The sequence below is a fragment of the Dendropsophus ebraccatus genome, chromosome 11 (assembly GCF_027789765.1).
Source record: "Dendropsophus ebraccatus isolate aDenEbr1 chromosome 11, aDenEbr1.pat, whole genome shotgun sequence".
In the NCBI taxonomy this organism is placed as follows: domain Eukaryota; kingdom Metazoa; phylum Chordata; class Amphibia; order Anura; family Hylidae; genus Dendropsophus; species Dendropsophus ebraccatus.
In genome coordinates, this window is record NC_091464.1 from 88,908,269 (window position 1) to 88,930,749 (window position 22,481).

At 44.9% G+C, this 22,481-nt stretch overlaps 1 protein-coding gene across 11 annotated transcripts in view; it reads right to left on the reverse strand.

Annotated features, from left to right (window-relative positions):
• The window catches only part of ILDR2 (immunoglobulin like domain containing receptor 2), a 275,290-nt gene that overhangs the window by 67,397 nt on the left and 185,412 nt on the right, over positions 1-22,481 (reverse strand). For all 11 annotated transcript variants that reach the window (XM_069945913.1, XM_069945912.1, XM_069945919.1 and 8 more), the window contains one exon: positions 21,225-21,344. In XM_069945913.1, the coding sequence (XP_069802014.1) occupies positions 21,225-21,344 (120 nt within the window). The remainder of the gene's footprint in view (positions 1-21,224; positions 21,345-22,481) is intronic.

Genomic DNA, 22,481 nt, shown 5'->3' on the forward strand with positions numbered 1-22,481 from the left:
TTACAAGCTGCAGAAACACGGACGTGAATAACTCAAGCACTGTCCTATAAGGAGCTGGAGCCACCAGCTCACCAGGGTGTATGGATCTTACCAGTGTAATCTTATGGTCCTGAGAAGGTGGGTACAGAGGGCAGTCACATGGTCCTCATGAAGTGGTGGGTATATAAGGGGTGCCATGGTCTGCACACATATCCCTCACTGCTGTCATGGGTATAAAGGGGGGGGGGGGGGGTATCAGAGGGATGATTGTTGGCTCTCGGCCCCGGGCGGTATTTCATACACTATTCTTGTGCTGCTGTGGTGGAAGGGTATGGTGAGGGGACAATTGAAGCCAGTGTGAATAAGTGATGTGAAAACTGCAGAGCACCATGTGCCATTAATGTGAGAGGTGAATGTTGGTTATGAGCAGCTCCTCTGATGGATAGTCACCGCTCCTCTGATGGATGGTCACCGCTCCTCTGATGGATAGTCACCGCTCCTCTGATGGATGGTCACCGCTCCTCTGATGGATGGTCACCGCTCCTCTGATGGATGGTCACCGCTCCTCTGATGGATGGTCACCGCTCCTCTGATGGATGGTCACCGCTCCTCTGATGGATGGTCACCGCTCCTCTGATGGATGGTCACCGCTCCTCTGATGGATGGTCACCGCTCCTCTGATGGATGGTCACCGCTCCTCTGATGGATAGTCACCGCTGCTCTGATGGATAGTCACCGCTCCTCTGATGGATGGTCACCGCTCCTCTGATGGATAGTCACCGCTGCTCTGATGGATAGTCACCGCTCCTCTGATGGATAGTCACCGCTGCTCTGATGGATAGTCACCGCTCCTCTGATGGATGGTCACCGCTCCTCTGATGGATGGTCACCGCTGCTCTGATGGATGGTCACCGCTCCTCTGATGGATGGTCACCGCTCCTCTGATGGATAGTCACCGCTCCTCTGATGGATGGTCACCGCTCCTCTGATGGATGGTCACCGCTCCTCTGATGGATAGTCACCGCTACTCTGATGGATGGTCACCGCTCCTCTGATGGATGGTCACCGCTCCTCTGATGGATGGTCACCGCTCCTCTGATGGATGGTCACCGCTCCTCTGATGGATGGTCACCGCTCCTCTGATGGATAGTCACTGCTGCTCTGATGGATGGTCACCGCTCCTCTGATGGATGGTCACCGCTCCTCTGATGGATAGTCACCGCTGCTCTGATGGATAGTCACCGCTCCTCTGATGGATAGTCACCGCTGCTCTGATGGATAGTCACCGCTCCTCTGATGGATGGTCACCGCTCCTCTGATGGATGGTCACCGCTGCTCTGATGGATGGTCACGGCTCCTCTGATGGATAGTCACCGCTCCTCTGATGGATAGTCACCGCTCCTCTGATGGATAGTCACCGCTCCTCTGATGGATAGTCACCGCTCCTCTGAAGGATGGTCACCGCTGCTCTGATGGATAGTAACCGCTCCTCTGATGGATGGTCACCGCTCCTCTGATGGATGGTCACCGCTGCTCTGATGGATAGTCACCGCTCCTCTGATGGATAGTCACCGCTCCTCTGATGGATAGTCACCGCTCCTCTAATGGATGGTAACCGCTCCTCTGATGGATGGTCACCGCTCCTCTGATGGATGGTCACCGCTGCTCTGATGGATGGTCACCGCTCCTCTGATGGATAGTCACCGCTGCTCTGATGGATAGTCACCGCTGCTCTGATGGATAGTCACCGCTTCTCTGATAATAAGTTGTATCAGTAGGAAATTGGGCCTTCTCTGATTGGTAATAGTCTGTCTTCTCCGATGATTGGCAATGGGTTGTCTTCTCTGATGATTGATAATGGGTTGTCTTCTCTGTTGATCAATGAAAGGTTGTCTTCTCTGTTGATTTTTAAAGGGTTGCCTTCTCTGCTGTTGGTAAACACTGTCTTCTCTCATGATTAGTAAAGTGTTGTCTCATGCGCTGGTTTGTAAAGGGTTGTCTTATCTGATTATCGGTAAAGGGCTGTCTTCCCCACTGATTGGTAAAGGGCTGTGTCCTCTGATGATTGGTAAAGGGCTGTGTTCTCTGATGATTGGTAAAGGGCTGTGTTCTCTGATGATTGGTAAAGGGCTGTGTTCTCTGATGATTGGTAAAGGGTTGTCTTCTACGATGATTAGCAATGGGTTGTCTTCTCCGATGATTGGTAATGGGTTGTCTTCTCTGTTAATCAATAAAGGGTTGTCTTCTCTGTTAATTTTTAAAGGGTTTTCTCCACTGGTTGGTAAACATCGTCTTCTCTCATGATTGGTAAAGTGTTGTCTCTTCCGCTGGTAGGTAAAGGGCTGTCTTCTCTGATTATTGGTAAAGGGCTGTGTTCTCTCATGATTAGTAAAGGGTTGTCTTCTCCAGTGATTGGTAAAGAGCTGTCTTCTCTGATGACTGATAAAAGGTGGTCTTCTCTGTTGACTTGTAAAGGGCGGTTTTCTTTGGTGATTGGTAAAGTGTTGTCTTCTCCAGTGATTGGTAAAGGGTTGTCTTCTCCAGTGACTGGTAAAGGGCTGTCTTCTCCAGTGACTGGTAAAGGGCTGTCTCCTCCAGTGATTGGTTAAGGGTTGTCTTCTCCAGAGATTGGTAAAGGGTTGTCTTCTCCAGGGACTGGTAAAGGGCTGTCTTCTCCAGTGACTGATAAAGGGCTGTCTTCTTCAGTGATTGGTAAAGGGTTGTCTTCTCCAGTGAGTGATAAAGAGCTGTCTTCTCTGATGATTGGTAAATGTTTGTCTTCGCCAATTAGTCTTGTTTTCTGCTTCATGGAATGTATGGACGTTGTGTGTCAGGAGATCATGTACACCCTTACATGCTGATTGTCTTCTTTGGGAAGGATAGGATCTTCCAGACAAACAATGGGACGTGTTACTTGGCTTGAAACATCTGACATTGGTTGGAAACGCACAAACAAGACTTCCTAGTACTACCCTTGCCCCTAATTCCCCAGATTTGAACCCAATTAAGGATCTGTGGGACCTTGATGGCCATATTAGCTTATTGGCTCCTCCATCAATATGGTCATGGTGTCTTCTCCTCCACAATTATCATGTTGGCTCCACCTCCTTGTTAGTTGTGTTGTCTCCATCTCCTTGTTAGTTGTGTTGTCTCCATCTTCCCGTTAGTTGTGTTGTCACCACCCCCTTGTTAGTTGTGTTGTCTCCTCCCACAAACCACCTCTAGCAGCTCAGGGATGCGGCCAGCATGGCTCCAGACACCTGTGGTACGTCCCAAGGACCTTATTGAGTGACTCCCCACCAGCCTAGCTGCTGTCCATGGGGGACACGCTCTGGAATCAGCTGCTTCTCAGACTAAGGGTGGGTTCAGACTGAGGAATTCTCGCAGAAAATGTCTGCGGAATTCCGTCAGCTGTCCGCCCGCACATCTGGGCGCCTTTCAGCCGGCCCACAGACACCATTCTATGGGCCGACGTATTCCGCTATACACTGAAAGAAGTGTCATGTCACTTGCCCGTGCAGGTGGACAGCTGACGGAATTCCGCTGACATTTTCTGCGAGAAGTCCTCAGTCTGAACCCACCCTAATGGTGTAATGCCAGACGCCCAATGGCTAATGGTCAAAACGGCAACCAAACAACAACATTCAACAATTCATCTGGTTGGACAAAGTAGCTAAGGAGCAGTCCCGTAAAGCACAAAGACTGCAGGATGGAGCCCGCCGTTTTACACTGAGACTCATTCAACTGAATCTGAAGCACTCAGAATCCAATGAGTAGCCATCCATTATGCCTGACAAAGCCCCCCTCCCCTATGCATATGCACCAGCCGCACCAAATGAATTCCATCAATCACAGCAGCATAGCCGAGGAGATTAACACACCTCTATATACCAGCCGCTTGATCACAGGACCGGAAGACATTATAGGCATTACCGTCCCCAACCAAATCAATGGAGAAGGCTGATTCAATTTACACATCAGGGTGAGGTGTCGGCAGCCATTCATCAGGACGGGCCCCGCTCTGTAATGTTACTGGCTCCGTATAACATCTGATGTATGAGCTCCAATCCAGGCTATGGAGTTACAGAAACACCATGATGTCACTTATGGTTCAATATTTCTTTATCATATGAAAAAGGAGAAGATGGTTCAACATGGACTTGTCATAAAGCCACCAACTAGTCCACACCAAATCACCTGACTCCTGGACCGATACAGTGTAACAAACAACCAGAAAGATTTCTACAACTGCCACTGAAGTGTTTAGCTCACAGAGCATTGTCTAGACTGGATACAACTGTATCACTTCTCAGCTGGGAGCAGGACTAGCTATATCCAATGTATCAGTCTGGAGCTCACAGAGCATTGTCTACACTGGATTCAGCTGGGAGCTGGACTAGCTATGTACAATGTATCACCCTGGAGCTCACAGAGCATTGTCTACACTAGATACAGCTGAGAGCAGGACTAGCCATGTACAATGTATCAGTCTGAAACTCACAGAGCATTGTCTACACTGGATATAGCTGAGAGCAGGACTAGCTATGTACAATGTATCAGCCTGGAGCTCACAGAGCATTGTCTACACTAGATACAGCTGAGAGCAGGACTAGCTATGTACAATGTATCAGCCTGGAGCTCACAGAACATTGTCTACACTGGATACAGCTGAGAGCAGGACTAGCTATGTACAATGTATCAGTCTGGAGCTCACAGAGCATTGTCTACACTGGATACAGATGAGAGCAGGACTAGCTATGTACAATGTATCAGTCTGGAGCTCACAGAGCATTGTCTACACTGGATACAGCTGAGAGCAGGACTAGCTATGTACAATGTATCAGCCTGGAGCTCACAGAGCACTGTCTTCACTGGATACAGCTGAGAGCAGGATTAGGTATGTACAATGTATCAGCCTGGAGCTCACAGAGCATTGTCTACACTGGATACAGATGAGAGCAGGACTAGCTATGTACAATGTATCAGCCTAGAGCTCACAGAGCATTGTCTACACTGGATACAGCTGAGAGCAGGACTAGCTATGTGCAATGTATCAGTCTGGAGCTCACAGAGCATTGTCTACACTGGATACAGCTGAGAGCAGGACTAGCTATGTGCAATGTATCATTCTGGAGCTCACAGAGCATTGTCTACACTGGATACAGCCGAGAGCAGGACTAGCTATGTACAATGTATCAGTCTGAAGTCCAGGATGTTTAGCTCACAGAGCATTGTCCTATTATGTGAATACTGTTGGGCACACAATGTGGACACTTTAGTTGTAGCTGAGACTATACAGGGTACTCTATAAATTACAGAAGACACACCAACGCATTTCAGCCACTATTTTACCATATAAAATCTTGTCCCCCTCCTGTATTGCGCTACGTGCCTTCCCATGCTCGCCCCTCAGACACTAAGTGAACTGATCCCCAATCAACCTATCAGTAAAGTTTTTACAAAATCTATAAAAATAATTTTAAATAAATTTGTTCTGTTCTAGTGTTTATACATCACATTGTTCTCCCGTGTGATAATAGAAATAAATGCTCTGTGGAGCGTGGATTACGCTAGAAATCCCCAGGACGGCGCCCCCGCCGCGTGTCTTCCGCTCTCGGTGACCTTTTCGCTGTCTTTACATATTGCGTGGTTTGTTGAAGCAAAAGGTCAAAAGTCCCACCGCCTTCTCGTGGATCGGAGAGAGTGCTGGGAGAGCAGACGCTCTGAGAGTAAATTACCGCAGGCAGCCGCCTCATTACTACCGCGTCTCACTATGTGGCTGAATAGAATGTTAATAAGACGACTGAGTCATTACGTCAATGGGGAGCGGCAGCTGTTTAGCAGTGGTAAAACAGAGGCGTTCATCACAATGGAGGGAAAACAAAGAGAAACATTGGGGCGTACAAATAACCAAACGCTAACACGGAAGACAGTGACCGCAGCAAAAATAACAAATCCGCCACGTTTCTGTAAGACGTCCCCCACCTCAACACAGATCTGATTAATAATGCGGGTAAGACCCTTACTATGTGTGTAATAACCCAGAGATCCATGTGTCTCCCAAGTCCTGGCATCTGCGCATGTCTGCTGGTATGGTTGCTATGCATATAACGCCTAGCAACCACATGACTAGATACACAACAGTCAAGTGAACACCACAACGCAAAATGGCATCTCCATATACTGGTGACATAGAATCTGATGATAAATTATAGTAGTTATATTCCTGTATATAGGAGCAGTATTATAGTAGTTATATTCCTGTATATAGGAGCAGTATTATAGTAGTTATATTCCTGTACATAGGAGCAGTATTATAGTAGTTATATTCTTCTATATAGGAGCAGTATTATAGTAGTTATATTCCTGTATATATGGGCAGTATTATAGTAGTTATATTCCTGTATATATGGGCAGTATTATAGTAGTTATATTCTTGTATATAGGAGCAGTATTATAGTAGTTATATTCTTGTATATAGGAGCAGTATTATAGTAGTTATATTCTTGTATATAGGAGCAGTATTATAGTAGTTATATTCCTGTATATGGGAGCAGTATTATAGTAATTATATTCCTGTATATAAGAGCAGTATTATAGTAGTTATATTCCTGTATATAGGAGCAGTATTATAGTAGTTATATTCTTGTATATAGGAGCAGTATTATAGTAGTTATATTCCTGTATATAGGAGCAGTATTATAGTAGTTATATTCTTGTATATAGGAGCAGTATTATAGTAGTTATATTCTTGTATATAGGAGCAGTATTATAGTAGTTATATTCCTGTATATGGGAGCAGTATTATAGTAATTATATTCCTGTATATAAGAGCAGTATTATAGTAGTTATATTCCTGTATATAGGAGCAGTATTATAGTAGTTATATTCTTGTATATAGGAGCAGTATTATAGTAGTTATATTCCTGTATATAGGAGCAGTATTATAGTAGTTATATTCTTGTATATAGGAGCAGTATTATAGTAGTTATATTCTTGTATATAGGAGCAGTATTATAGTAGTTATATTCCTGTATATGGGAGCAGTATTATAGTAATTATATTCCTGTATATAAGAGCAGTATTATAGTAGTTATATTCTTGTATATAGGAGCAGTATTATAGTAGTTATATTCTTGTGTATAGGAAACATTTAGAAAAATTGGATTACAAATAATAATAATTGCTGAATCCATGATGTTACGGTTGTATATGATTACTTTTTTGTGTGAGGTGAATGTCGGTGAAGCTGAATGATAATGCTGCGATCATATAAACCACTTACAATGTAAACACATAATAGAGCTCTTGTTTTTCGGTGGTGTTCACACACCCCTACCACCCATTGTCATTGTGATGTGAATTTTAGGCATTATGAGATGAAAGTTACAGTGAAAAGGTTGTCAAGGCAACCTGTATTTTCTGGGCTATTTCTGTCAATTTTCTTAACTACAAAAAAATAAGAAAAATGTTTTTATCCCAATGTAAATAATGTAATGTCAAGTAACGATTTGTAAGGATGAAGGATTGAAGGTGGGGGTTAATGTGCGGAGATCAGCAGTGTAGGGGGGTGCTTCTGCACACAAGCACCTCATCTTCTAGTAAGTGCTAAGTTATGGATCGTCTATATACTGTATATGGATCCACACCCTGCGTAGGTGTGCCACCATAAACCACTGGGATCTGGCATACTAAAAATGTAAAATTCACATCCCTGGTGGCCTAGAGCAGAGAAGTGGTTAATGTAAGAATCCTTGGTGGTCTTGGGCAGAGAAGGGGTTAATGTAAGAATCCCTGGTGGTCTAGGGCAGAAAAGGGGTTAAAGTAAGAATCCCTGGTGGTCTAGGGCAGGGAAGGGGTTTACGTCAACATTTGTTGTCTATGGCAGTGTATTGGTTACTGTTAGAATCCCAGGTGGTCTAAGGGGTAAATCTAAGATCCCTGGTGGTCTAGGGTAATACTAGGGTAAATCTAAGATTCCTGGTGATCTAGTTAATTTGGCATCCCTGCTGCTTTAAGGGCAGAAATGGATTTACTTTTGCATCCATGGTGGCCTAGGGCCAAAGGATATATATTTAATCATTCCTCAAGGTAAGGAGTTAAAGGGTCTTCCTCAGAATTACTAGATGTTAAATGGAGGCAGGAACCTAAATAAAAAAATAAAAAAACCTAAAGCTTTCAAATCACTACACTTTTACTTTCCCACTGGACCTGCTGGGATAATGTCACGTACACTGCTGATGCCACAGCCAATCACAGGCCTCGGCAGCCATACACTATACAGGAAGAGACCACTGAGGCCAGCCAGTCACTGACTACAGTGTCTGCTTCTTAATCTTAATCTTTTTGTACATTGTTATGGCGGGCGGCCATATTGCCTGGGCTGTTTTTAACCACATTTAAGACTATTTTTCACACGCTTTACAGAAAGAATCATAGACATAGACGACAATAGACAGACTCTGTCACCTTGAAATGAATGTAAAACATTACTGAGCGAGCTCTGTGACCTGTGAAGAGGTCATTCCACAGGGAGCTGTCTCCTCTACTGGTGTCACATGACGCTGCAATGCTGTACAGATCACTTTACAGCAGCTTCCTCTTATCACAAAAGACGGAACCCACGCTGTGGCCAACCGCCTGCTTATCTGTCTTAATGTGATGTCTCGCATGCCTCTGCTTTCCACTCAGAGGAGAGTGGTGTAGAGCGGAGACATCACATTGAGACAGGCAGGATTCTGAGCAGATTCCGCGGCGCGGGTTCGGCTTGGAATTTCCTCCTGTTTTGCTCAGTGTAAACAGGCCCTAAGTCTCAGCTTATTTTTAGCCCTTGAGGTCAAAATGAAGAAACTGCAAGATATTAGGATTCATTTATAATATAGATAGAAAAATGGAAAATTAGAAAAATTTCACCAAAATCCCTTTAAAATATGTTTAACATAAACCTTATTTGAACAATAAGTCATTTTTGGATAACACATTCCCTTTAACAGCTCTGGCAGTCTAGGGCAGTGAAAGGGTTAATTTTACAGTCCCTGACGGTCTAGGGCACTCAGGACCTTATTAAGCATCCTGGCTGGTCTAGGGCAAGGAATGGGTCATGTAATATCTTTGGTGCTCTAGCACAGCGAAATGATTACTTTGAGCATCCCTGGTGGTCTAGGCCAGTAAGGAGTTACTTTAGCATCCCTGGTGGTCCAGGCCAGTAAGGAGTTACTTTAGCATCCCTGGTGGTCCAGGCCAGTAAGGAGTTACTTTAGCATCCCTGGTGGTCCAGGCCAGTAAGGAGTTACTTTAGCATCCCTGGTGGTCTAGGGAAGTAAGGAGTTACTTTAGCATCCCTGGTGGTCTAGGGAAGTAAGAAGGTATTTTGGCATCCCTGGTGGTCCAGGCCAGTAAAGAGTTACCTTAGCATCCCTGGTGGTCTAGGGAAGTAAGAAGGTATTTTGGCATCCCTGGTGGTCCAGGCCAGTAAAGAGTTACCTTAGCATCCCTGGTGGTCTAGGGAAGTAAGGAGTTACCTTAGCATCCCTGGTGGTCTAGGGAAGTAAGAGGTATTTTGGCATCCCTGGTGGTCCAGGGCAATGAAGAGTTACTTTAGCATCCTTGTTGGTCTAGGGGAGTAAGCAGCTTGTTATGGATTAGATATACGTGGTCAGTACAATTCATCCCTATGAGTAGCTGTAACTAGTGTCATCTTCTTGCGTTGCGTTTTAATAATTTATTCTACACTGGAAAACAAAGCAACTACTGTCCGCCATTACAGTGGCTTCATGGGTTGTTGCTCAGGTATCCAATGTTGTTAAGCAGGATGTAAAGCCAAGTCAGTCATGACCCCCCCCCCCCATATTATAGTTTTGCCTTTGCAAATTTGTTGTGAAATTTTTAAACCAAGGCAGAAACATTTAGGCAAAAACTCTGGATTCCTGCAATGAATGTGCTGGCGGATGCGCGCAGTGAAGCTAGTCTGAGGCTTTAGAGAGAAATTATTAAACCTACATCCCCTTTAAGAGCATACAATAAAGAATGCAGCCCCCGTAGCGGCAATCTATGGAACGTCCTGGAACAGCCCTTTAAGCTGAATTGCTATGGTCTGCTACATGTGACACTACTTCAATGACGGCGGGTGACTGGAGAAGCTTCAGCTGCCTTAAGTGAACCAGCGACAGGCTGACTGCTATCATTATTGATGAGGCTGCCGGTGCACACCGCGTTCCGCTCAGCGTCCGGCCTGGAAGATAAGTGGTCTTATCATAAGAATACAGCCGCTCCCGGCTTTCTGTAGGCCAGCATTACCGGCCCCCCCATCCCTACAGCTCTTCTTTGTCTGTAGCTCTAAAGCTTCGCTCTACGTGGGGAGAATTTCTATAAGGTGCGTTATATCCAGGGGGCTTCTTTATTTTTATTTTTAACACCCAGGATTAGAAAGTATTTGCTGTGCCGCTCCTTAATACAACCGGAGGCCTCCATGACCGGCTATCTGCCGAAGACAACCAGACAAATCATTGGTCCTCAACTTCTGAGAGTGAAAGCCTCTAAACAACGTGAGGGCCCCAGATTGGAGGCCATTGATGTAAATGATGACTGCCATAACCGTTTATGTTTTAATTTTTTATATCCAAACAATATGCCGTACATGTCAAAATGAGACTACATGGAGAATGAGGATCCCCTCAAAAAAGTGGCTACAAATCCTACAAGTATCTCTCTCTGGAAGACCCTATATGACCGTGCATTACATTAACGGCCATTGGATTTGAATAAAAACATTGCAATTCTTGCTTTCCCCTGCGGGGGTGCTGCAGGTACATTGAATAGTTTTCACTGCTCTCTGGTAACTGGACAACCAGTGATCAGCTTCTCTTCTAAAGAAATTGCATAACATGAACAATCCATTGAAAAATCTTCTATCTATTATCTATCTATCTATCTATCTATCTATCTATCTATCTATCTATCTATCTATCAATCAATCAATAAACCTCTGGGTCTGATTTACCTATTTAGTGTAGTGACTGTCTAACTTTAAAATTTTTCTTTTTTGTTGAGGCTTTTGTGTAAGTTTTGGGGTTTTCAATCTAATACAGTTATACCCCGTCCTGTCGCTGACTGGTGGTGGGGAATCTGTACATAGGGGATACTCCCTCTCATTGAGGTAATCAGGGCTGTGGAGTTGGACTAGTTTTGGTTAAAGTCGGGAAAAAAATGTACCGACTCTGACCTCAGCTTCAAAAGAAAATGTTTCCAAGTTTTATAATTGAATTTTCATATGAATTTTATGAATGTTAATGTATTTCATGTTCTATCAATCTAAGCCCTTTATTTATAACAACCAGAAAAACCCTTTCTCACATACATTTATTTCCCTCCATATATCAGTAATAAAACACTAGCCCTATTAGATAAGGGTGGTCGGGGTATATATCAGTAATAAAGCACTGGCCCTATTACATAAGGGTGGTCGGGGAATATATCAGTAATAGGACACTGGCCCTATTAGATAAGGGTGGTCGGGGTATATATCAGTAATAAAGCACTAGCCCTATTAGATAAGGGTGGTCGGGGTATATATCAGTAATAGGACACTGGCCCTATTAGATAAGGGTGTCAGAGAATATATCAGTAATAGGACACTGGCCCTATTAGTTAAGGGTGGTCGGGGAATATATCAGTAATAGGACACTGGCCCTATTAGATAAGGGTGGTCGGGGTATATATCAGTAATAAAGCACTAGCCCTATTAGATAAGGGTGGTCGGGGTATATATCAGTAATAGGACACTGGCCCTATTAGATAAGGGTGTCAGAGAATATATCAGTAATAGGACACTGGCCCTATTAGTTAAGGGTGGTCGGGGAATATATCAGTAATAGGACACTGGCCCTATTAGATAAGGGTGGTCGGGGTATATATCAGTAATAAAGCACTAGCCCTATTAGATAAGGGTGGTCGGGGTATATATCAGTAATAGGACACTGGCCCTATTAGATAAGGGTGGTTGGGGAATATATCAGCAATAAAGCACAAGCCCTATTAGATAAGGGTGGTCAGGGAATATATGAGTAATAAAGCACAGTCCCTATTAGATAAGGGTGGTCGGGGTATATATCAGTAATAGGACACTGGCCCTATTAGATAAGGGTGGTTGGGGTATATATCAGTAATAAAGCACTAGCCCTATTAGATAAGGGTGGTCGGGGTATATATCAGTAATAAAGCACTAGCCCTATTAGATAAGGGTGGTCGGGGTATATATCAGTAATAGGACACTGGCCCTATTAGATAAGGGTGGTCAGGGAATATATCAGTAATAGGACACCGGCCCTATTACATAAGGGTGGTCGGAGAATATATCAGTAATAGGACACAGGCCCTATTAGATAAGGGTGGTCAGGGAATATATCAGTAATAGGACACTGGCCCTATTAGATAAGGGTGGTCAGGGAATATATCAGTAATAGGACACTGGCCCTATTAGATAAGGGTGGTCGGGGAATATATCAGTAATAAAGCACTAGCCCTATTAGATAAGGGTGGTCGGGGTATATATCAGTAATAGGACACTGGCCCTATTACATAAGGGTGGTCGGGGAATATATCAGTAATAGGACACTGGCCCTATTAAATAATAACCCCTCTATATCACTATGTGTGACCCCTCTATATCACTATGTGTGACCCCCTCTATATTACTATGTGTGACCCCCCTCTATATCACTATGTGTGACCCCCCTCTATATCACTATGTGTGACCCCCTCTCTATATCACTATGTGTGACCCCTCTCTATATTACTGTGTGACCCCCCTCTATATCACTATGTGTGACCCCTCTATATCACTATGTGTGACCCCCCCTCTATATCACTATGTGTGACCCCTCTCTATACCACTATGTGTGACCCCTCTATATCACTATGTGTGACCCCTCTCTATATTACTGTGTGACCCCCCTCTATATCCCTATGTGTGACCTCTCTATATCACTATGTGTGACCCCTTTATATCACTATGTGTGACCCCTCTCTATATCACTATGTGTGACCCCTCTATATCACTATGTGTGACCCCCTCTATATCACTATGTGTGACCACTCTCTATATCACTATGTGTGCCCCCTCTATATCCCTATGTGTGACCCCTCTCTATATCACTATGTGTGACCCCCTCTATATCACTATGTGTGACCCCTCTATATCACTATGTGTGACCCCTCTCTATATCACTATGTGTGACCCCTCTATATCACTATGTGTGACTCCCTCTATATCACTATGTGTGACCCCTCTCTATATCACTATGTGTGACCCCTCTCTATATCACTATGTGTGCCCCCTCTATATCCCTATGTGTGACCCCTCTCTATATCACTATGTGTGACCCCCTCTATATCACTATGTGTGACCCCTCTATATCACTATGTGTGAACCCCTCTATATCACTATGTGTGACCCCTCTCTATATCACTATGTGTGACCCCTCTATATCACTATGTGTGACCCCTCTATATTACTATGTGTGAACCCTCTATATTTCACAGTGTGACCCCTCTATATCACTATGTGTGACCTCTATATCACTAGTTGTTCAGGACATGGAGGCTGGAGACTGGCTGCATCCACTGCACACACAGGAGAAGCTGCGTTATATGTTACCTTATTCCCTAAGAAGTTGCCCCAGGATCATGTAGGACATTAGGGAGAAGCTGCTGAGCCCGATCTCCTGTACCCCAGTGTGATATATAACTCCCCTGGTATATGACTGGTGGCCATTTATGAAGGAGCAGGAGTCAGAGCTACGGCTTACCGACTCCACAGCCCAGGCAGTCATGGTAGTGACCTAAGGTAGCCATTCATGTACAATAGCTCTTGGCTGAACATTAGTTATCTCTCCTGACCCCATATACATGAACATTTGGCGAGGCAAAACATTCATGTGTCTTTTCAGAAGGGAAGATGTACGGCCGGGTTCACACTGAGCAAAAGTAGCAGAATTCTGCGGCGGAATTGTCCGCCGCGGAATTGCCGTTAGCCTCCCTCTCATAATGGGAGTCTATGGGAGGCGCGCGCTCCTGCTCTATCCGTGCTGAAGAATGAACATGTTCATTCTTCAGCGCGGAGAGACGCTGTGAGAACAGCAGCGCGCACCTCCCATAGACTCACATTGTGAGAGGGAAGCTAACGGCATTCTGCGGCGGACAATTCTGCCGCGGAATTCCGCCAGTTTTGCTCAGTGGGAACACGGCCGTAGGCCGCAGCAGTCTGGATGGGGAGGTTGGAAGGGACTATGAAACAGGGAAAAGCAGTTGAAATCCATTATGGCCGCCCCTTCTCTCCCATGACATCATGTCTTGGGGAGCATCAGAAGCCTACTGTATACTATGAGGGAGATTTATCAAACATGGTGTAAAGTGAAACTGGCCCAGTTGCCCCTAGCAACCAATCAGATTCCACCTTTCATTTTCCAAAGAGTCTGTGAGAAATGAAAGGTGGAATCTGATTGGTTGCTAGGGGTAACTGAGCCAGTTTCACTTTACACCATGTTTGATAAATCTCCCCCATTATAGACACATGGCTAAACTCAAAGTTCATAAAGTAGGGTCCTCAGAATGGAGAGCAGCTACAAAGAGTGTCTCTTAGGGTCCTATTCCACGGGCCGATGGGGGCCCGATCAATAATGTAAACGAGGGCCGATCTGCTAGATCGGTGCTTGTTTACTGGGCCTATTACATGGCCCAATAATCGTTTAGCGAGGGCTGCAGGGACATCGTTACCGATGTCCTTGCAGCCCTTGTTTAAACAGCATACTTTAGGCCCCTAACTCTGGAGGACCTGGCCTGTCCTGCATTACATAGAGAACCACCAGATTGCTGCGTAATACATCCCTTCTCCTGTGGTGGAGCTGAAGCACCAGGCTTCCCCACAGATCAGAGCTGATCACTGGGAGGGGGGTGGACTATGATCAACGTATTAGCAAGGCATGGGTCTAAAAATGTAAAGATTTGTCAATGCAGAAGACCCCTTCAATATGAAGCCATGTGCATCCCTCTAGTCATGCAGTGGGTTGATATATATATTCCTTGTACAATCAGTGACTGGGCCGCAGTGAATCCTCTTATAAATCATAGGCAACATCAATTTTTTTTCTAAAAAAAAACCACCTCTATAATTTCAAGGGTCTTGTTGAATCTCAAGGGTCTTTTTGAAGCAATATCTTCTGCTCAAGGGCCTAATTCTGAAAGCCTCAGAAGATAAGAATGTTATTATCCAATCTATTTACAGAGGATCAAGCCGCCTGCTTTCCATATGTACAGATACAATTCCCAGGGCCTGGGGGAGGAATGATCACAGAACTGGAGATGTACGGGGTAGACGTCATGAGTACAGGGGGGGGGCGCACAGCAGACAACTACGCTCTTCCTCTGTCACATCTATTACATCCCAGCCCCATAAAGCTCCACAGATGGAAAAATAAAAAAGATACAGAGAGCAGAATGTGTTATCACCACCAGGAAAATTTGTGCCCCCCCCCCTCCCAATTTTCTGCGCTGTTCAGAATATGGGGCCAAATACTGTGCTGCGGAGTCTTCTGATGATAAGTCTGTCTGATGATAAGGAGGAGGCTGCTACAAAGTGATCTGAACAGAAATACAAAGAAAGGTGGGACCGGTAGATAGAGAATACAATGGCAGCTCAGCCTCTCCTGTAGAATGACTTGTGCACAGGTCACAGAGCATGCTTACAAACCTGTGCCATACAAAGAATAGGGTCTGGAAAAGCTCACTACAGTCACTTCTCTCAGTACAGTGAAAACTTGGATTACAAGTGACTTGGTCTGAGCGTTATGGAAGATAAGCTAATGAATTTAAAAGAATGTAACTCTGTAAACAAGCAAAATTTGGTAATAGGAGCGGATACCCCTGTGTCCCATACTGATACTGTACTGGGAAGAAAGCCCTTTCATTTTAACCCACTGCTACCTGATCAATTCTGCTGGTGATCGGAAATCTTCCAGTTCTCCTCCGGTGCCCGTCCGCATCAGGGACCCTGTAGATCTGCGGCTGCGGTGCCCTCAGGCAGCCTAGATTGGCCATCTTATCTACTTGTGGCACTGAATGGTATATGGCCAGTGCTTCCATCTGAACCCTGAACTAACCCCTTCAGTGACAGCTGATCCAGGCAGATGACGCCAGTACCAGCTGGTTTGCAGCTACCTGGAGGGAGCTGTGTGGAGGGAGAGTTAATTGATTAACCCTTTCTTTTCTGATAGAGTGTTCTTTATTGATGCGGAAAGCCTTACCTACCTTATTTTTGGGTTGTGCAATGAATCATTATTTCTTATGGGAAAATTTGCTACCGAACCAAACTTTTGGGCAAAGTTCGTCAAGATGGAGGCGGCACATAAAAAAACCAAAAAACCAAAGCTTTTCTCACCTGTCCACACTCCCCTGGTGTCTTCCTCCGGTCTGCTGAGTCTTCAGTGTACGCAATCACTATCTGCGGCACTGTCCCGACCAAGTCAGCCTGTTATTGGCTGATTGGGCTGTCACTCTAGAGACAAAAGTGACAGCCCACTCAGCCAATCACTGGCTGACTGAAACAGGACAGCGCCATGACCAGTGACTGGCTGAGCGGTCTGTCACCGGAAAAGAGACTGGAGAAGACGGACTTCAGGGGAGCGAGGAACGGTAAGTAAAATGAAGCGAAATGAAGTGAAATGAAGCCACAGTAAAACAGCTAATTGTCTGCAAGTGTTTAGCTGTTTTAATGCGATTCTTTAAAGCTCGGTTTGGCGCAAACTCAAAGTTTACAGAACTTTTGAAAAGTTTGCTTATCTCTAGCTGTAATCCTACTGACCAGTAGAATAAACTTCACAAACCGGGACTCCCTAGGGCGGCATCCAACTTCTTCAGCCACCGCTAATCAAATGCTGAACTGTCGGTCTCCAGCAAGCCCAAGCTGCGCTCAACTCTATGAATTAACCTTCCCCTGTAGCGCCTCTGACTTTCTCCACAGAGCATCGCTCCCGTCGCCGCTCTCTCTTCGCAGACTTTAAACTTCTTATTTCCCTAATTTAATCTGGGAAATGTCAGGAGGCGGCATCTGTTTTACCGTCTTATTAATTTGCGGACAAATGAACAACGCTGCGTAGCCGCGATGATTTACTAACATTGTCATCTCCCCGACCTTTCTGTGCTGGTATCCAGGATTGGAATGAATGAGATTCTATGTAGAACTGATGAACGTCGGATGTTTGCCTAAACTAACAATCTGCATCTGCTCTCTGTGACGTATTGGTGTAAGGTAATATCTATGGTAACGCTCAAGGCTCAATATCTGGACTTGGTCACTGCCTGCAGACTGTTCAGGTCTCTGCTACTGTGAGAGTTAACCTGAGGATGATGGGAATTTATACAGAGAAAACTGAAGAAAACAAAAAACAGGATTACAGAACTTGGCGGAAAGCCTGGTCAGTGCTGAGCCTGGTACCAGCACGGGTCACATGACATTCTTTTATCCATTGTTAAAGGGGAATTTTCACAATTAAAGGGGTTATGTCAAATAAGCATAAAGCGGTTTTCTCATTCTTGCAATCACTAATAAAGATTCTCCTGAAAATCCCATAGAGTCTGATTCACTGAAAGGAGTCGGGGAGAAGGTGGCTGAACATAACATGCAGCTACCTCCCCGGCTCTATCGCTGGGGTCCACTATCCCCCGATCCGATTCCCGGCCGCTTCCTGGTCTGAAACAGTAAACAGCGTTCCATAGTGTAAATCGTAACAATATAACCAGGTGGGAAGGGAAGTTGGAAACTCTCACCTGGGTCGGTTGTCCAAACCGAGGCACAACACTCACAAGGCCTGAAACCAGACTGAACCGCAGCCATTCCCGCACACTCCTCTAAGGGATTAGACAATGAGACAGCTTTCCTCCAGGACCCAGGTCTGGTCTTGTCAGGCCTGCTTAGTCAGTCAGCGGCCATAGCAGGGTCACAACCCGGGTCCCCACTCACACAAGGAAGCAGCCAGGGGAACGGGAACCAGAGTGGGGAACAGCGGACCCCAGCGCTGGAACCGGGAAGGTAGCTGCATGTTGTTATGTTCATCCACTTCCTCCCCGACTCTTTTGAAAAAAGTCAGACTCTGGACTTTTCCTTTAAGGGTGCGTTCACACATACAGGATCTGTAGCAGATTTGATGGCCAAGATTAGTTTCAAAGCAAATCTGCAACTTCAAATCTGCTGCAGATCCTGTACGTGTGAACGCACCCTAAATCAGTTTCAGTTTAGATTCAACAGTGCCAGCATAGGAGTAAAGGTCAGGAGTACCTGCTGTTGTATACCGAGCAGCCACCTCCAAGTCCTTCAGAGGACAGGAGCAGGGACTCTTGTCGTCCACAGGAGTCCCTACTCCTGTAACTATTTTTTCTGGTGCCTGATGCTGACAGCAGAAATGTTTAGGATTCTGAAAAATTCAAACTTTTGGGGAAATTTGAGAACCAACTCATTCTGCAGGTAGTGAATGAATGTCTGAATGGTGGGATTCCACTCCACCACTGATGAACTGAAGGAAAGTCACATGTGCCTCGTGTGAAGACGGTCCTTGGACATGCTTCCTGCCACTCTATCCAACTCCATGGGCCAGACAAAGCAAGGTGGGGGTCCCTGCGATGATTAGTGTCCTTGGCAGGAGGACCCCTTCAAGCATTTGGAAATTAAACGTTCTCCAAGTTTCTCAATGTCTCATCACGTTGAATATCTTGACTGGGCTGTTTAATACGACTCTAAGTCCAAGCACACTGAAGTAGATATGCTTCTTTCTGATACAAGAAGTTTACTGACATCTGCCACTGTCCGCCATATTTATTCTACTAGGGGGCACAATTCACTATACATAACTGCACAAACAAGTCCATGTTATGCTGAATGTATGAATACAGCAAAGATGATAAAATCAGAGGTGTGCCAAAAAGTACTAATGCACTGTTTTGTTTTTAGGTAGAATTACCTACTTACTTGTACAGTTCTTCTCCCCCATGGATCTGATGACTTCCTGGTATTCTCTCTGAACTATGACCCTGTTTTTGCCATGCAACAGAGCACACACATTCCCACAATGCTCCTTGGTTGCGTAGAGGCTAACAAACAATATGCAGTTGAACTGAGCATGCTCGACCTTCTAAGTGGATGCCCTAAGATGGTCGTAACCAAAGGCAACCAGAAAAAGGCACAGGGAGGATTAGAAAGACTAGATCTCCTAAACAGAACATTTTCAGAAATGCTGAATATATGTTTAATTTCAAATAATGTACCAGTTTAGGTATACTTATCTCCATGGTAAAACCCCCTTTAAGAAAAGCAGGCCCGTACTTTATGCTTATTAAATCCTATGTATATCAGTAGGTATATGATATACTGCTCTGTGCCATGGGATCGATACCCCAGTGTCTGCCCCCGACCGTACGTTGCCTCTAACCGTCTAATAAATTCCAGTGCACGGAATTATTCTGCAATTAACCCCATTGTGGCATCACCGGGGAGGACGATGGGTTAATTACACCGAAAATCATTTATAACGAAGCTGCTGCACTTGCAAATCTGTATCTAGACGCCGGAGATCCCAGATACGTAAAAAAAGGCAGAAATTATCTGACAGCCGATGCACTCGCAGCTGCCGCACAGTCCCCAGAGGTGCAAATATTAAAAGTTTAATCGCCCCTCAGTCACCAGCTGCGGGAGCGACGGCTTCCTAAATGAATCACGGCTTAAACACTGCGTTTAGGCTGAAATTATACCCCCAAGCCAGGCAGACGAAATTACCATCATTTCTGAGGAGCGCAAAGGATCTCACCGCTCCTCCTCCTCCATTAATAAAGAATCCGCACTGCAATTACATCATTACACCAGCCCTCTGACATCATCACACAGAATTAGGATACCCTGATGGCATCATTAGGAAATCCTGGTGACATCAATAGGGAATCCTGGTGACATCATTAGGGAATCCCAAAGAAATCAATACACCAGCCCTCTGACATCACCACACAGCCTTTCTTACAGAATCAGGATATCCTGATGACATCATTAGGGAATTCTATAAAAGTTATTAGGGAATCCTGATTACATCATCAGGAAATCCTTCTGACATCATTAGGAAATCCTGGTGACATCAATAGGGAATCCTGATGACATCATTAGAGAATCCTGGTGACATCATTACGAAATCCTGATGATATCATTAGGGAATCCCAGTGACATCATTACACCAGCCCTCTGACATCACCACACATCCTTTCTTACAGAATCAGGATATCCTGATGACATCATTAGGGAATTCTATAAAAGTTATTAGGGAATCCTGATGACATCATCAGGAAATCCTTCTGACATCATTAGGGAATCCTGATGACATCATTAGAGAATCATGGTTACATCATTAGGGAATCCTGATGACATTATTAGGGAATCCTTCGGGAGTCATTAGGGGAATTCTGATGACATCACTAGGGAATCCTTCTGACATCATTAGGAAATCCTATAAAAGTTATTAGGGAATCCTGGTGACATCATTAGGGAATCCTGGTGACATCATTAGGGAATCCCGATGACATCATTACACCAGCCCTCTGACATCACCACACAGCCTTTCTTACAGAATCAGGATATCCTGATGACATCATTAGGGAATCCTATAAAAGTTGTTAGGGAATCCTTCTGACATCATTAGGGAATCCTTCTGATATCATTAGGGAATTCTTTGGTAGTCATTAGGGAATCCTGATGACATCATTAGGGAATTCTGATGACATCACTAGGAAATCCTTCTGACATCATTAGGGAATCTTTATGACATCATTAGGGAATCCTCCTGACATCATAGAAAAATTCTTCTAACATCACTGGGAAAACCTTTGGAGGTCATTAGAGATTGTTCTAATATCATGGAGAAATCCTTTAAGGGTGATAAGGGAATTCCTTGTGACATCATAAGGCAATCCCTTCTCGTAGTGGTAAATTGTTGTTGCCCAGCGTAATGCACAACAACAAGCAGGTGACTACTTTTAATCTCCATGGTACTGTGGACACCAGAGGATTAACCCTCTATATTGTAGAAGTTGTCTTCTGTGCTTCAACCCTGCATTGTTCTGTCAGTAGTCCATGGTCCTGAGCTCTGGGAAGAGGGGTTCCTATATAGACAGGCCCATCAATACCGTGTACAATACAAGGGCTGGACGGCAGTACTCACCCATTACAAGGACCTCTACCCGGTCTTCATTTTTGCCTTCCAGATCATCAGGGACAGCAACAAGGCAGTAATAGAGTCCGCTGTCTCCCCACTGCACCGTGCCGAACTCCAGATCCGCGTCTGGAAGAAAGAGGAAAATCGTTCAATGATAGACCTAGGAGACATAGGGGTCACTGATAAACACAGGAGACATAGGGGTCAGTTATAAACCTAGGAGACATAGGGGTCAGTGATAAACCTAGGAGACATAGGGGTCACTGATAAACACAGGAGACATAGGGGTCAGTTATAAACCTAGGAGACATAGGGGTCACTGATAAACCTAGGAGACATAGGGGTCACTGATAAACACAGGAGACATAGGGGTCACTGATAAACCTAGGAGACATAGGGGTCAGTTATAAACCTAGGAGACAAAGGGGTCACTGATAAACACAGGAGACATAGGGGTCACTGATAAACCTAGGAGACATAGGGGTCAGTTATAAACCTAGGAGACATAGGGGTCACTGATAAACCTAGGAGACATAGGGGTCACTGATAAACACAGGAGACATAGGGGTCAGTTATAAACCTAGGAGACATAGGGGTCACTGATAAACCTAGGAGACATAGGGGTCACTGATAAACACAGGAGACATAGGGGTCACTGATAAACCTAGGAGACATAGGGGTCACTGATAAACCTAGGAGACATAGGGGTCACTGATAAACATAGGAGACATAGGGGTCACTGATAAACACAGGAGACATAGGGGTCACTGATAAACACAGGAGACATAGGGGTCACTGATAAACATAGGAGACATAGGGGGTCACTGATGAACACAGGAGGCATAGGGGTCAGTAATAAACCTAGGAGACATAGGGGTCACTGATAAACACAGGAGACATAGGGGTCACTGATAAACCTAGGAGACATAGGGGTCAATGATAAACCTAGGAGACATAGGGGTCACTGATAAACCTAGGAGACATAGGGGTCACTGATAAACATAGGAGACATAGGGGTCACTGATAAACCTAGGAGACATAGGGGTCACTGATAAACACAGGAGACATAGGGGTCACTGATAAACCTAGGAGACATAGGGGTCACTGATAAACATAGGAGACATAGGGGTCACTGATAAACCTAGGAGACATAGGGGTCACTGATAAACCTAGGAGACATAGGGGTCACTGATAAACATAGGAGACATAGGGGTCACTGATAAACACAGGAGACATAGGGGTCACTGATAAACACAGGAGACA